The sequence below is a fragment of the Anolis carolinensis genome, chromosome 1 (genome assembly GCF_035594765.1).
Source record: "Anolis carolinensis isolate JA03-04 chromosome 1, rAnoCar3.1.pri, whole genome shotgun sequence".
Lineage (NCBI taxonomy): Eukaryota > Metazoa > Chordata > Lepidosauria > Squamata > Dactyloidae > Anolis > Anolis carolinensis.
This window is the reverse complement of record NC_085841.1, coordinates 259,848,995-259,865,648: the sequence shown is the minus strand read 5'-3', so window position 1 is coordinate 259,865,648 and position 16,654 is coordinate 259,848,995. Positions and strand designations below refer to the sequence as shown.

General features: G+C 39.5%; 1 protein-coding gene across 1 annotated transcript; it reads right to left on the bottom strand.

Moving 5' to 3' along the window:
- Positions 1–3,359: 3,359 nt before the first annotated feature.
- cimap1a (ciliary microtubule associated protein 1A) lies at positions 3,360–14,207 on the bottom strand. The gene is made up of 8 exons (XM_003214865.4): positions 12,478–14,207; positions 11,532–11,675; positions 10,220–10,351; positions 8,599–8,796; positions 8,353–8,454; positions 7,192–7,313; positions 4,957–5,094; positions 3,360–4,016 (listed from the first exon to the last, which is right to left on the bottom strand). Exons 3-8 carry the CDS (start codon positions 10,326–10,328, stop codon positions 3,927–3,929), a joined length of 759 nt encoding a protein of 252 aa, XP_003214913.1. The 5' UTR covers positions 10,329–10,351; positions 11,532–11,675; positions 12,478–14,207; the 3' UTR covers positions 3,360–3,926.
- Between the last annotated feature and the right edge of the window lie 2,447 nt (positions 14,208–16,654).

The following is a 16,654-nucleotide window of genomic DNA, read 5'->3' as shown; positions in this document are numbered from 1 at the left end:
TTCATTGAACTTAGACTTCTCAGTGGATCGGTATAAGAGCACACTATAATTTCTATAGCTGTCTGCTTCATAACAAATTCTGTCCATTTGCAAACAATCGTGTTTTCCCCCACAGCTCCTTAGTTTACATTTTTAACCAGGTTTTGGCACTTGGAGTGCCCATGAGGTTTTAATAGCAAAATTGAAGCCAAGTACATGGAACAAAAGTTGCATTGCATTCATTAACATTTCTAGGCAAGTATGGATGTGAAATACAGCCTATGAAGGCATAAAAAGACTTTGTAAAGAGCTTCTTTCTCAAAGGCTTTGGCCCCTTCCACACAGCTGAATAAAATCCCACATTTTCTGCTTTGAACTGGGTTATCTGAGTCCATACTGCCATGTATGTGGGATATTGTGGGATTTTCTGCATTGATATTGTGAGTTATATGGCTGTGTGAAAGGGCCTTTGGTTAACAGAAATGTTTATATTCCAAGGATCTATCCTGCAATAATGCAGATTGTTTTTAATAATTCTGTAGCTGTTTTAAGGCTATCGTGTTAAAAAGCAAGGACTTTTTTACATGACTTCAAGCAGATTAAGACAATTGATGCCACAACTGTAATAGCCATTTGGAGCATAACATGTAGTCTTCACTGCAACTTTATTTTGTAGGATTATTTATTAACATATCATTGAGTTAATTCATCTTGTCAATCTTCTGTACCTCAGCCCTTAGAATCTACTGAGGATTACAATTAGATTGACCACTATAAGTGTACAAGTACTTAAATGCATACCTATATTCTCAGAAAACTGTACCTATATCGCATATGTTGTTTAAAATCTATTTTTGCACCACACCCCTATATGTACACCCACAGCAGTGTGTAAAATGGCTTTGAGACAACTGTAGAGTTAAGCACATTTTATTAAAGGTATCCCAACCCAAACTATACATTAAAATCAGTAAAAATCACTGATAATATGTGATACCAGTAAGGCAATAAAGATGGGTCATCTGCAGCTAGCTGTGAAACCAGACCATTTTGTGTCATGCCTTACTAATCCAGACTTAAAAGTAGCTGTAGGAAGGGCCATGCTGTCACATGGGAAGGACATTTTCCACGGTGGTATCCTAATTATCCCATATTCTTTAAAGATGTACTTGGCTTCTGCGTCATATTCTGGAAAGTGTCTTATTCTGCTGTATGCCATTTTATTTATAATGTCATGGTTTTATACCCTCTAGATTTTTGCTGTCCACAACTCTTGCATCTATAGGAAGAAGAGCAATGTTGACATACCTTTAAAAAAGTTAAATCATGCACCGTCACTGAAGGTTGTTTTTAAGATTATGATGATTGAGTGATCTGGCAAGGACAAACAATTGCTGCCAGATAGTTTTGCACTGCAGTATCTATAATCCCTCACCAGTGGCAATGCAGGCTAATGGGAGTTGTAGATCAAAAACATCTCTCTAAACCAGGGGTCCCCAAACTAAGGCCTGGGGCCACATGCCGCCCATTGAAGCCATTTATCCGGCCCCGGCGGCGGTGGCTCCCTCCTCCACCACCAAGGAAGGCATGTGCAGCACAAGGGAGGAGGGAAAGGAGCCCGCCTTTCCCACTTCCTCCCTCGCCTGGTGTGCACCTTCCAAAGCTTTGCTTGTTTATAATGGTATTTAATTATTATTTTATTAATTTTTAAGGGGTGCTTTGCTAGTGCTTTTGGTGCACAAAGGCAGAAGGGGGTTGGACTAAATGGCCCAAGGGATCTCCTCCAACCCTCTTTATTATTTTTATTATGATTATTATTAACATTGAGGCTGTATTTGTTCCCGTTTTGTTTTGTTTTTTACTTCAAAATAAGATATGTGCAGTGTGCATAAGAATTTGTTCATAGCTTTTTAAAAAACTATTCATAGCTTTTTAAAAAACTATAGTCCGGCCCTCCAACGGCCTAAGGGACAGTGAACTGGCCCCGTTTAAAAAGTTTGGGGACCCCTGCTCTAAACATCTAACTTGTTGCCTAGCCCTGCTATATGATATGCATATTAGTCCTGGGCTTCATTTGGATGGTAAACACAGAATAGGGAATGTTTTTGTAAATATACTTCAAGCAGAACACTCATCTACTGAAAAAACTATAGGAGTGAATTTCTTTGCCCTCTCTTTTTTTCCTCAGAAAGGTGGGTTTCGGTGTTTAATATAGATTCCTGGGTTAGTTTCAGGGATGGGGCAAAAGGATATTAAACATTTACTGTATTTACTCAAATCTCATGCTCACCTTTTTTGGCTAAATGACCTTGCCAAAATTGGGGTGTGTATTAGAGTCACGTCATACAGATGTCTTCGTTCTGCTCCAAAGCCAAAGGGGAAGGTGCTTCAGAAGCTGCACCTGGAGCTCCTCTTTGAGGGGTGTCATTTCTAATTAAATGGCTAGGGCTCAATGCTATGCTATTTGTAGTTTGCTGAGGTACCAGCATCCTTTGGCAGAGAAGACCCAAAGCCTTGTAAAACTATAGCCTCCAGGACTTTACAGCATCAAACCAAGGCAATTACAGTGGATTCATTCTACAGCATAGATGTATCCCATGATTTTCCTTTCCATTGCTGGAAGCTTTGGCGTTCTAAGTTTTGTTTTAAAGAAGGAATTCTAAGCAGCTAGCAACAGTAATGTGCACCTTTTTTGGCCAAATTACAAAGAGTTCACTTTTTGCCCTCCACATTACATTCTGCAGCAAATTTTTTTTTTGGCTTCAGCATTTTGAAAATAGAGATGCACGTTAAATTTGATGGTGCATTTGAGTAAATATGGGTACTTGTGCAACAGTAGATGTTGACTTGAATTGTGGTGACTTGCACAGAATTGCACATTTAAATATGCTTTCAGATTACACCACTATAGATTCATTGTGTGGTTTTGAGGAAAATTCATTCTACTGTTTGATAATGATCTATAAAATGATCTTGCCCACAGAGTTGCTACGTATAAACATGATTGTAATAATATAGAGGATGCTAGCATAAGATCCAACATGGTGTATAGTTTGAGCATTGGGCTATGACTGTTACTCATAGTTCAAATCCGAGGGCCTTAGGCAAACAACAGCAACAAAGGGGATTTGTACGGGATCTGTTTCCCTTCATCAAATCATTTTGAATTGATGACAATTGTTACTCTAGTGTCAATGATTTCAGCTCTTCTCCCAATGTTATTCAATTGGAAGACAATATAGTTAGGCATAAATCCTTGCTGCCATTTCTATGAAAACCTAACTATTCCTATTTTAAGGATAGCTCTTTCTTTACAGTTTCTATAGTGTTTCTTCAAAGATCATAAGATTTTGCGAGCAAGCTAAAACAACAACTAAGAATTGCTTTTTTAATTTATTTATTCTAAAACATTTAACAGCTGAAAACAGTAAAACAAACATACAAAAATAGATTTATAGGAGCTATTTAAGGAATAAACCAGTAATATGAAGTAGTTCTAGAAGCAGGAATATGGATAATTGTCAAAAAAACAAACATATATACATAAACATATCTATCATAAACATAAATATATCTATCATAAACATCATAAACATATCTGTACATCAAATCTCAATTTCTTTAAAAAAACGTATGTACACAAATACTTAGATTCTGAATTTAGTTGTGTGTTCAGCAGGCTCAAAGCATTAAGGCAAGTTTGCAATGTGTCTTCATCACACGAAGGGACTGGCACGTTCCTTTTTCGGAGTTAAGTATTTCAATCTTCAACAATAACCAGCTTCTGAATATTTGAAATGGTCCTTCAGTGCTGGTATTTGTTTTTTAAAACACAAGTCAACAGCTGCTAGTTACTTTAGAAGCTATGAACGCAGGTAGCTTTAAAACATGAACATGATATAGAACTATCAGTAGAAAAAATCAGGTTTCAGTGGTGGAGGGCAACCTCAGCAGACATCCACAATCAAAGGTGTTGTATAATCTGAATGTTTGATTCCAAAGGTGACAACTGGAGCACAAGATTTGATCATTGATACCTAGAAGGAGGATGAGAAAATATATAAACAGATTAGTCTTCCAATTGATTACAAACAATGTTCTTTTTCTCGGATTCTTATCTTAATGAGATCCAACATATAACAGATAAAAAAGGAAAACCTTCAAAATATGACAGAGACATCAAATGTAATGCTAAGAAAAAGTTCTATACTAATGCAAAAACGGGTCCAAAGAACTCAAGAACATCGCGCGCGCACGCGGGGGAGGGGGGGGGGCTCAAGAACTGCAACACTTTGCATATGCACAAGTAAATAAGCAGTAACTCTTGAACCTTCCTTCCCATAATTGGAATGCAACTGACAGAACTACGTAAATGGATTCCTTCCCAGGAGAAAGATTCCTTTTAAGAACCGTAATTTTGAAACTATAGTTCCCCATAGGAGAACTATTAGGTATGTGTCCACCTATCACATTGCTTACTATTATCAAGTTACGATTGGTATTACAGGAGAACATCTACAATCCAGGTTTCAACTGATAGTGATTGTATTGCTTTCTGTTATCACACTATTCGTATTGCTGCAGAGATAATTTCCTGAGTAAATAGCAAATAGTGTTGATATCCAAACCACTAAACGGTGTTGCTGGTTGCCATGAAACACTCAAACCTGTATTTCAGTTTAAATATAACAGCAAATTGTGATTTAAGAAACCCTGTGTGTTCACAAGGAAAAGAGACCATCCAAGCTCTTTTTTTGGTCCCAGTCCAACCATTTGAACAAATGTGTAGGTACTTTCAAATGTCTATAAATCAAAAGTATTGTTGCTACACTTGACCAACTCCTTGTGTCTTTTGTCCCTATAACAGGACAAAAGAAACAGCCTCCCCCAGCTGTTTTTTGTGGCAAACTTCAGACTCTGTTGCCAGTGATTTCTTTAACATAACTACACAAAAACAGCAGCACCGTTTTCTCTCACCTTTCCTATTTCATAATCAGCAGGCCCAGGTATTTTCCCACTTCGTAATGCTGCATTTCGCATGCCCATGGAATATTTTGGTGCTCTCTTTTTATAGACCTCTGTATGTGGTTTATGATAAGCTGCAGGACCAGGGGTCTATAAGTTGGAAACAGAAGATTACTAGGAATAGTAAACGAGTTGTAGCCAGTATCTCTATATCTATAAGAAAACTATGTTGCTCTGAAATACCTGAAACATGTTTTTTTCCGTCTAAAATCTCTATCGGTCTCATTTTGTTTAAGCTCTTTCTCATTTTACCCCACCCCTGATCTAGTCCAGTAGTTCCCAACCTTTGATCTTCTAGATATTTGGGACTTCAGCTCCCAGAATCCACATCCTCGGCCATGCTAAAAAACTGGTAGATAATCAATGGTTGAGAAACTGTTGTAATCTATTTAGCAATGGTGAGTCTATTCAGACGTATGTTTATTTACATCATTTATATTTATTTATTTATTTATTTATTTACATCATTTATATTCCGCCCTTCTCACCCCGAAGGCGACTCAGGGCGGATCACATTACACATATTAGGCAAACATTCAATGCCTTTTTAACACAGGACAAAGACGAACAACATAGCTCCGAGCGGGCCTTGAACTTATGACCTCCTGGTCAGTGACTCATTGCTCTCCCGTCTGCGCCACAGCCCCGTATGTTTCAATGAGTTCAAAGTGGTTTAGCTGCTGGTATGTGTGCAAAAGGACTTTGTTGTTTTTGTGTCCCTTCAAGGAATTTCCAGTTTATGGCTGCCTTAATGTAACTGTAATATGGGCATTTCTTAGCAAAATTTCTTTAGAGGGGATTATTGCTATTGCCTTTGAGGTTGATATGACTGTGACTTGCCCAAGATCACGCAATGTATTCCCAAGAGCAGTTTGGGATCTGAACCCCGATCTCCCAGAGTTCAACATTCAAACAAATACACCAGACTGGAAATTAATGCAGGTTTAAAACCTGTTTTACATGTGTGTGAACACAGATTGTTTTTTATTAGTTAATTACTGAATGTTGATATTTTGCAACTGAATATATAAACTGTATCCATGCATGAGAAAGACTGTGTTTTACGTGAGAGTGACATGAAAATAGCAACGTGCAATAGCCTCAGTAGTATACTGGTAGATATTGAAGTCTGGGCTCTCAAAAGCCAAAACTTGGCAATTGGATGAAAATGGATTGCTAAAATATAGTTGGACGAAGAAGAGAATAACAGAACTGCAGAAGATGCAACAATATCCCATCATTTAATCTTTGCTAGAACTAAAGAATATTATGATTAAGTCGATGCATGATTCAGAAAAATTAATACAATATTTTAAATGCTGTCATCAAAAGGGGCCAGGACTTATTAGCTGTTGACTATACTATGTATTTATTTATTTACTATACTTTTACCCCACCCTTCTCACCCCGAAGGGGACTCAGGGCGGCTTGACAATGTGGCAATAATTCAATGCCGTTTAAAACACATACAAAGAAAATAATTTAAAATACACATTAAATCACAATAAAAACACAATTAAAACCATTAACATTACGTGATCCAAGAGCAAAGTCCGGGCTGTTCCATTGTTCAGATTCCGTGTCTTTCATGTCTTGCTGCACCGGGTTTCCGAAGGTTTGGTCAAAAGCCATGTCTTCACTTTCTTGCAGAAAATCAGGAGGGAGGGGGCTGATCTAATCTCCCTGGGGAGGGAGTTCCATAGCCAAGGGGCCACCACCGAGAAGGCCCTGTCTCTTGTCCCTGCCAATCGCATCTGCGAAGAGGGTGGGACCAAGAGCAGGGCCTCCCCAGATGATCTTAGACTCCGAGATGGTTTATAGGAGGAGATACGTTCGGATAGGTAAGCTGGGCCAGAACCGTTTAGGGCTTTATAGGCTAAAGCCAGAACTTTGAATTGTGCTCGGTAGCAAACTGGCAGCCAGTGGAGCTGGTGCAACAGGGGGGTTGTATGCTCCCTGTACGCAGCTCCGGTGAGCAATCTGGCTGCGGCCCATTGGACCAGTTGCAGCTTCCGAACAGTCTTCAAAGGCAACCCCGTGTAGAGTGCGTTGCAGTAATCTACTACTCACTAGCAACATGGTGGCTAAAGAATGAAAAAGATAGCATCAAAATTTTATCCAGGCACATTGCTCTTGGCAACCAACAGAGAAAAGAAAGAAAGAAATGAAGCAAATTCATGAGCCTACCTTATGAAGGTCTTCAAGGAAAGATCCACGCATAGTCTTTCCTACCATGGTATAAGAAGGATTAGAAGTCTTGTCCACTAAGTGTGGACCAAGCACCCCTGGAATCATGTAAGCATTGGGACCTGGAAAAGGAAAATATGAGCAATAGGAAGAGTGCTGAAGAGTCCAGGGAGTAGACAGATGATGGCTGGGATTCACCATGCTTCAACACGCTGCCGTGAGCTCAGAAACACCAGAGGGAATGTTTGACTCTTTCTGTGTTGGTTTCAGTGGCATTAATTACTTAAGGCAATCAGTACTCAGCTCCTTCCAACAACAATAAACAGAGCTTGGAGTAACTAATTGCAAACAACTAGCCAATTGCAATTAATGTATATACTCATGTATAGGTTGACCTCATGTCAAAGTTGAGGGCAGGTTTGAGATCCAAAATTATGGCTAATTGTGACTCATGGACAAGTCAAGGGTAATCTCACAGAGAGGAGAAATTGCCAACTCCACCTCAGGGGTCAGCCGACCCTGTTGCCAGTACCATTTTCCCAGCCAGGTATACAAATAACCCCAGAAGTGATATTGTAGTGTAAAGAAGAAAGGGAATTAGTGGCTCTTTTAGGTCCCTTGGGATGGACTAAACTCTTACCTGTCACCACCCTATTGAGAGAGGGTTTCTCTTTTGATAACAGCTAAGAGTTATAAATATTTACACTGATCCATAGATAAGTCGACTCACATTTTTTGGTCGATATGGGGACTAAAATTTCTAGCCTTCCATATGAGTGAGTATATGCAATAGTTGCACTTTTCAGCAACTATATCTTGCAGTCACTTTTGTAGTCATAGGAGTGCTGCCTCACTAAATTGTGAAGGAAGAATATTACATATTTCATTTTCTAGCTTGGACTATACTTCACATTGCTTTCTTGTGTTTTGCTGTGGTTATCAAAATGGGAGTGGAAAGAGAATATTTAGTACCACAGCATTCAGAAGTTTCAAAAGTAATTATATTTGAAAAACAAGGAAGTGAAATATTGTTTTTAAATTCTAAGGCCATGACATTAGGTACCAGTAACTCCTTCAATGAATCTTAGAATTGTAAAAGTAACTCTTCGTTTTTAGAAAAAGGAACTTTCCAAGTTTTCATTTGCTCGGGATATGTCTTACCTGGCGTACAGTCTGTTTTAAAACCTTGAGACCTGAATGCCATGGTATGTGCAGGTACAGATTTGTAGATAATTTTGTTAGACTTCTCTGGTGAGTAAGAGGCTAAGAAAGACCAAAAGCAGAGGTTGTAGTGAGGTTAAAGAGGAAACCTTTCATGAGCAAAGGTGAATTGCAAACCTAACAGGGAGCGCATGTGAACAGAACCACATCATGCACATAAACTCTGGATAGAAGAATGCACCTTACCGGGACCTGGGGTAATCTCCACTTTAGCTGTGGGTCGACTACCCATTGAATAAGCTGGAGCCGATTTTCTCCCCCTATACGTCATAGAGGCCTGCACAGGATATGGACCTGGCGAGCAGTCTTTTCTGGGGAGAGGCCTTGAGCTAGGCATACTGTAGGCTGGGGCTTTCCTTTTGGTCGGGATGTGTGATACATGACCTAGAAGAAAACCGCACAGATATATATTGTCCAATTCTACATCAGAAACAGCCTTAGACACAAGTGAAAGCAAATAAAAAAGACTTTACTCCAGACAAAATAAAGATCATTTAATTTAGAAAACAGAAAGTACAATTGCAATGGTAATCTTCAAGCAAACACAAAACAACAGTCTTTACAGCAGATGTCAAAGTCTTTGACATACAGGCTTACGAGTTGCAAACATCAGGAGGTTTCAGAGATTCCACGCTAGACACAATGCTGGTAACAGACTCTCTCTTGAAAGTAAGACAGTTGCAACCAATACTGTAAGACAGTTGCAGCCCCTAACCTTGCTGCTAATTTATAGCTCTGAGCTTCCCCAGCACAGCTGACCATAGGGCGAGGTCTGATAGCTCAGCGTTTTCTCTGACCTTCTTCTGCCTTCTTTCTCCCTTTGTTGTTCCAAAAAAGTAGGGATCTCTGCCATATCTGCTATCTCTCCTTCTTCCTCACCAGTTAACCCTAAATCCCCAAGTGCTACCTCTTCAATCACCTGTCCTTCTTATCCCTCAGAATCAGAAGAGCAATTCACAACATATCTCATGCAAATCGTTTTGGTATAAACAGCTATCATACAGTTTCAGATCACTGGTCAGTTTAATCTCGGCATTTTTTCCTGGTTGGCTTAAGTACTCCAAGATCTCTGTGCAAATATTTTCTTAAGCTTCTTTCAGATGAAAAACTGAGGATATGGGATGTCCTATGCCCAAGCTGTTTTCTTGATTGAATTATAGAAACTTAGACCCCTTCTACACAGCTGTATAAAATCTCACATTATCTGCTTTGAACTGGATTGTATGGCTGCGTGGACTCAGATATTGTGGATTATCTGCCTTGATATTCTGGGTTATATAGCTGTTTGGAAGGGCCCTTAGAATTGGAAGGGGCCACAAGGACCATCTAATCCAACCCTTTGCCATGCATGAATATGCACCTAAACACCTCTTAAAAACTTCCATCCAACTTCCCCCAAAGATGTGAAAAGTGTGCCTGAATAATAACATCTTTATTGGCAGAAGAATTACAGAAGTGACATCTGGCTTCTCTTGGGAGGATGTTCCACAGCCTGGGAACAACCAATGAAAAGGCCCTCCTTTGCTTACCTGAACAAGCAAACACAAGCAGAGGTAGCTGTGCATAATGAGGATGAGCAATATAGTGACATCAAATAAAAGAGTGGAAATCAGGGAAATCAGTCAGGGATTTTTTTTCCGAGCTGCGTATGACCTATTCTACTTATCTCAACTGAAGGTAGGCAAGGAAGTTGACTCAGAAGGCTGTTTCTGACATGGATATATTTTACTTGCATTTGTATTTCAAAGGAACACTGGATTAATTTCTAAAACCATAATACTGTACTACATTTTTTCTTTTTCTTTACCTGTTGCTCCTTGTATGTAGTACTTCGGCCCTGGGCTTGTGAATTGGGCCATGATTGGGCCTCTTGGACGATGAGGCCTCCATGTTCCCACCCATTTTTCATCACCCATGATGGGAGCTTATATTCCAATGCCTGAGAAATGAAGAGAAGATTTTTCAACAGGCAAATTGTGCATGTTCTTCTAAGTAGTTCATTATCCATGCTAGATCATGCTATATAACAAAATATCATGGACGATGAAGAAAAGAAAAATCCTATGTCTGGATCTTAATGTAGGAGGGATTCTGACCAAGTATAAATGACTCTCTAGAGATTGCTGGGCCAACCTGGCCAGGGTTGCAGGAAACTATAGCTCAATTGATGGCCCCTGCATTCTGGAGTTCTTTGCTGCAGTTATGCATCCTTGGGATTACTTCAATTTATGGTGACCCTCATGGATTTTTCTTGGTCATACTTTTTCAGAGCAGGAACCCCACACCCTTCTCCTAAGACTGAGAAGGTATGACCTGTTGAAGGCCATCCAATATATTTCCAATGCCAAATTTCTTAGAGCCTTATACTAACAGTCAAACCACAACACCATGCTCGTTCTCTTTGAGGTTGTATTCCCTCTCAAATGTAACTTTTCCATGCTCTGTTCCAAACTTTTTTGTTTTCAAAACAATTCCAGATTTTTGAAAAATATCCCAAAGGAAATCCGCTATGGAGGGGAAATGTTGTATTTCCACAGTGTCTTTTGATTGGTATAAATAAATATCAACTTTTAGGCAAAAATGAAGTGCAGAGGAATCCAGATGAAGCAAAATGTGTACATTATATTTTAATGCACAAAGCTCCCTCTGGAGCTTCTTAGAGTTTTCTCCTGTTAGGTATGCAGATAATGGAAAATAAAAGAAGGGAAGGTGATGGTGTAATCATTGTAATGGAGGAAAGACTTCACAGATCCCCATGAAGTATCTGAGAGCACCTTCAATCTCAGTAGACTGAAATAGGTTGATTGAACAAAGTAGTCATCAGCAATCATATGCATCAAACATAGGAAACCTATGATTCTCTAGATCAGTAGTTCTCAACCTGTGGGTCCCCACGTGTTTTGGACTACAACTCCCAGAAATCCCAGCCAGTTTATCGGCTGTTAGGATTTTTGGGAGTTGCTTGGAGGAGGTAGGTTCCTTAAAGTAAATGCTAGGCACTGAGAGAGCTGGATGGGAGGACTTGATCCTGCGGTATTACAAAATTGTTCAGGAGGACATTCAATGCCCTGACATTTGTGTGCAATAGTAACAAGCTGTTCTACACCAAGACTTCTTACCTGTAGCTTTTTTCAGTTTTCTTCTTTTTCTCCCACAAAACTGTTGGTAGGATTCAGCAACTGTGTTCAACTCGCCGATACCAGTCTCTGAGTAACTGCTACTCTTTATTAATTCCCAGAGGTGATCCACAATTCAAACAACAACTATACATGAGATACAGATCACACAGACAGATATACATTTATACAAGTTGTGTTCTACCTACAACACAACGATTTTGAGGGGGTTAAGTAAAGGTTTCCCTTGACGTTAAATCCAATTGTGTCCGACTCTGGGGGTTGGTGCTCATCTCCATTTCTAAGCCAAAGAGCCGGTGTTATCCGTAGACACCTCCAAGGTCATGTGGCTGGCATGACTGCATGGAGTGCCGTTACCTTCCTGATAGAGCGGTACCTATTGTTCTACTCACATTTGCATATTTTTGAACTGTTTGGTTGGCCTAAGCTGGGGCTAACAGCAGGAGCTCACCCCGCTCCCTGGATTTGAACCATCAACCTTTCAGTCAGCAAGTTCAGTAGCTCAGCAGTTTAATCTGTTGCACCACCAGAGGGCCCTTGGGGGATTAATCAGAGACTTTTATATTTTATTTATTTACAGTATTTCTACCCTGCCTTTCTTACCCGAGGCGGCTCGAGGGAACTCAAGGGTATATCTACTGTGTCTGGTGGTATGGAAATGCACTTAAGGACATCCACTTCATGCTTAGGGTTATCTTTGACATCTGCCTCCACATCTTATTCTACTTTGTAACTTTTAAATGGTATAGTAACTACTTGGTAAAATTTAACTGGGTACAATCATCATTCAGATTGGTGCGCCTTGCAATTTCTGCTGACATCTTCTCTATTATAGCTGTTATTAGCTTTTAAGCTTTCAAAATATACCATATGTAATAGAAGAAAAGAAAAGGGAAAGGGATTGTTTATAATGACAGAGATAATTCACCTTATTTTGTCTTTGGCAATTTACTCTATGTGAGCAACCTTGTTGTCCGACGATACCCTCCTTTACTCTCTTCAGCAGGGCTGCAGAAGATGAGAGAAGAAGATGGAATGAAGGTCAAGCAGAACCCATCTCTCTTTGCACCAATGGGGTGAGAAGAATCTTCATGGAATTGTCATAGAAACCAACAATTGACCATCATAGTTATTCCCAGTGTTCTAGAACACAAAGTATGAATAGGAGGCCCTGGATTCTATGCCAGGAAGGGGGGTCAGGTTCATACTGATGGGAGATCTGTAACTGAATCTCCCAAGGTCTTTTTGCTTTTGTTAAAAGTAGCCACAGCATAGATTTGAAATGGTAACCCAGTATGGGAGAAAGAATATAATCTTCCACCTTCATGTCCATCATCCTAAGCAATTGCTTCTAATGTTGTCTTTCACTTTGGCAGAGAGGAACCTCATAGTCAACAGAATCACCAAGAACCAATGAAATATTCACACCAATACACATGATCAATGTGAACATAAAATCTACTTCTTAATCTAGGGTCATTTTAGAAAATCAATCCAATTTTTATGGGTATGTTTCAAAAGTGAATAATTAATTCCTTGTGAAGTACTGCTATACTTCCAGAAAAATTAATATTTGGTTCATGTAGATGACCATCCGGAAGCCTGCACTGATAGATAGCTTTTGTGAAACCTGAGTATCATATATATGCTCATGAGTCCACACATTGTCCTGCCTTTCTTAAGCTACTCTTGAAATGTAGAATTGGGGTTGGAGCTGAAGGTCTCAGTTGATATTCCAGGATGAACACAATTGTTCACCTTGGGGTCGCCATAAATCTAAAATGATTTGAAGTGTTTGAATGCAGTATGGTCCTACTATACATAGAGTGGGGGAGAGAGAGAGAAAGGTGTAGCCAAGTCAAAATATAGAGATAAGGGAGGAATTATATAAACTATGTATATGTGTCTTCAACTCCCCTATTGACTTGCGGCAACCCCATACATTTCAAAGAACTATCTCAGGCAATGGGTGGTTTCCCTAATTCTAAACAGGGCCAAGTACTAAGGGCTGACCATGCTAAGTTTCCCAGATCAGATGTAAAGTGCTGCCTTTAGGGTATAGCAGATATTAAAGTAGTGAAAATATTTGCATTCTAGAGCTCATATAGGGGTTGAAAACTAACAATATATAGGTAAATTGGTATAGCCCTAGCAGATTTCTTAATGTTGATTAAATTAATCAACTTGTAATGTATGATGAGTTAATAACATTTGGGTTACAAATACACAGTGAACATTTATATGTGTTTTCCTATTTCATCTCCAAAATCATGGGTGTATGTAGCAGAGTAATTTGCTAGAAGTATCACTTCATGAAATCATGGCTTTTTCTTCAGATTTTTTTTTGTGATAGTATCAATTACCTCAACAAAAGAGGTACTGAAATGCCCCCATTGTGAAACCCCATTATTCCAGAAGTGTTACTGAAAAAATGATGTAAATGCTAGAAAGTTAGATTATAAAACAGGAAATACTAACATCTGTGTGAGTAGACTATAGGAAGGTGCAATTATTTAATCAAATTCTTTTGATTTCTATCCTTACCAACTGAAATAGGATAACATTTTCCAGATAGTTCTATAAGAGAGGCTGATGCTCATTTTTACATTCATTTTACATTCATATCTGGTCAACAGATACAATATGGTCTGTAAAACTATATTATGTTGGGAACAAAACTCTCAGATATTACCAACTATGCGGTATCATTTGTTAACAGAAAAATGAATTGATATAGAGGGCCACTTGCAACCAAATCTGGTATCTGTTTTCCAGGAATTTATTAAGAAAGCCGATAGAACATTTGTCATTCACTCAACAGAACATGAGACAATCAGTGAATGTAACAAATCAAAAAGTATGAATGATTCACATATTTGTAGGAGGCTTCCCTTAGTACTACTGCAGAGCATAATTTCTTCTAAAGGTAGATGAGGGTGAAACCAGAAAGTCAAAGGATGTGTCACTCAGACAGCATTATTTGCCAACTTCAGCAGGTAAGCAATATTTTTGTCTAAAATGAAATGAACAGAGAAAAAAATCAGCATGAAGCACAGGAATCCCTCTAAAATATCAATATTTGTCTAGAATCCCATTTTTCTCCCAGCAAAGATTCAAGGCACGGATACAGGTTAAGTGCACAAGACTGTGGATGCAGATTCCAAATTTAATTCCTAGCTCACTACTCTGCCTGCCTGAATATGCATACACCCTTCATGGGTCATGTTTTGCAAACTCATGCCTATTTCTTGAGTGCTGTTTGGCATGAATGTAAAGTCCTTGAACTTAGTCTGTTGTGCTCTGAATGAGTTCTGCCTAGGGCCCCTCAGATATCACTAATTCAGTGCTCAGCAGTAACTCATTTTCCTGTTAGATAATTGACTCCATGCAGTGTAGAATAAGGCAGAATGGTATTTGGTAGTCTACCACTTAGGGTATGTGGCTGTATATCTGCCTTCAAGTTTGCTATCAATTTTTGACCTCCTGGATTTCACTAGGTTTCATTAGTGAAGGAATACTAAGAGGTAACTTCCCATTGCCTCCCTATGATATGTAGTATACATCACATGTTGTTCTTGATGGCCTCCAGCTTAGTTTCCAAGCTCAGATGCAATCTGATATCTTTGGGGTATTTAGGCTTTCAGCTTGAGGGCCTTAAAGGGAGGCTTGAAAGATGCATATATTGAATGCATGAACAATGCCAGGTGACTCCAGGTCTCAGAGGAGGGAGGCCTCTTTAAGCAGATAGCTTCAGTGGGTCTATCTTCTCCAGACTGCTCCCCATTGGCCCTTTGGACTCAAACTGCATAAAACCTCAGAGAGAGAGAAGGCAAAGTGAGCAGAGGCTTTCACAGCCCCTTGCCTTGTTCCATTCCTACATGCTTAGAAAGAACAGGTCAGCAGCCAGAAACTGTAGAATCTGGCAGTGGCTGGTCCTCAAGCAACAGATTTGGGGGCTTAGAATGTGCCAAATGATGTCAACAATTGGCAACATCCCCATGGCACTAGATATCTCATACTAGACCGGTGATTCTCAACCTGTGGTTCCTCAGGTGTTTTGGCCTACAGCTCCCAGAAATCCCAGCCAGTTTACCAGCTGTTAGGATTTCTGGGAGTTGAAGGCCAAAACATCTGGGGACCCACAGGTTGAGAACCACTGTATTAGACCATAAAAGATTCATCTTACTTGCTCAATAGTGCAAATGTCTCCAACAGTTGGTACAAAAATGACCCTCCTCCTGAAAGCCAATGATTTGGCTTTCTTCTCTGAATTGTCAAGATGGATACAATAAAATATTTAATGACTAGAACAATTATTACATTGCCCAGGTTCAGTAGTCCCATTTAAGAACGAAGAGATTCCACATGTGTGTGTGTGTGGGGGGGGGGGGTATGCTACCCCAGTAGGTTCATTGTGGCTTAAGTCATGTTGAAACCAAGAGGAGGAGATGTGTGATCATCTCAGGGGGCTCTCAATAAGAACCAATGAAGGGCCATGAGCCTGGAGAATCAGAACATTGAGGTTATCCATGCATGCAAAACATCTCCATTACAGAGTTATCACTTTGGATGCAACAAGAATGGGGTTGGACTGGATGGCCCACAAGGTCTCTTCCAATTCTATGATTCTATTGAAGGCATCCAAACTGAGGTATTCATCCTGACTCTTGCTCCCTTTGAAATCCTGAATCTGCCTTCTCTGCCTATCTCACAATATTTAACAGAATGTTTGGGAATGAGGAAAAGTTGAAAGACTAATCTCCAACCTTTTATGACCACACATAAGCCAATGGGTGCATATCAAAAGCTCCTACCAACATTTAATGCAGTGTTTGGGCAACAAAGGCTTCTAGCTCCTTTTCCTGGTAGCTAGAAAACATGTTTTCAATTCATTGGGATGCTAAAATATTCAGTGTTACTTGCATTAACATGTTAGAAGAAGAGATTTCTGATTGAAGTTCTATAAGGGGGAAAGACTCAGAAACAAACAAACAGATCAAAAAGACATTACCGCTGCAGACAACAGAGCTAATTTTTCCAAGAATTGTAATCCAATCACACAGTCCTTAGCCTTAATTGCGACATTTAAGGCATCGGTGTCAGTT

Excerpts from the sequence above, each read along its gene's own strand:
- cimap1a (XM_003214865.4), bottom strand. The coding sequence starts at position 10,328 with ATGGGTGATGAAAAATGGGTGGGAACATGGAGGCCTCATCGTCCAAGA. Across the intron at positions 8,797-10,219 it reads CTACATACAAGGAGCAACAG|GTCATGTATCACACATCCCG; the intron begins GTAAAGAAAAAG and ends GTTTTCTTCTAG. Across the intron at positions 8,455-8,598 it reads GGAGATTACCCCAGGTCCCG|CCTCTTACTCACCAGAGAAG; the intron begins GTAAGGTGCATT and ends GGTCTTTCTTAG.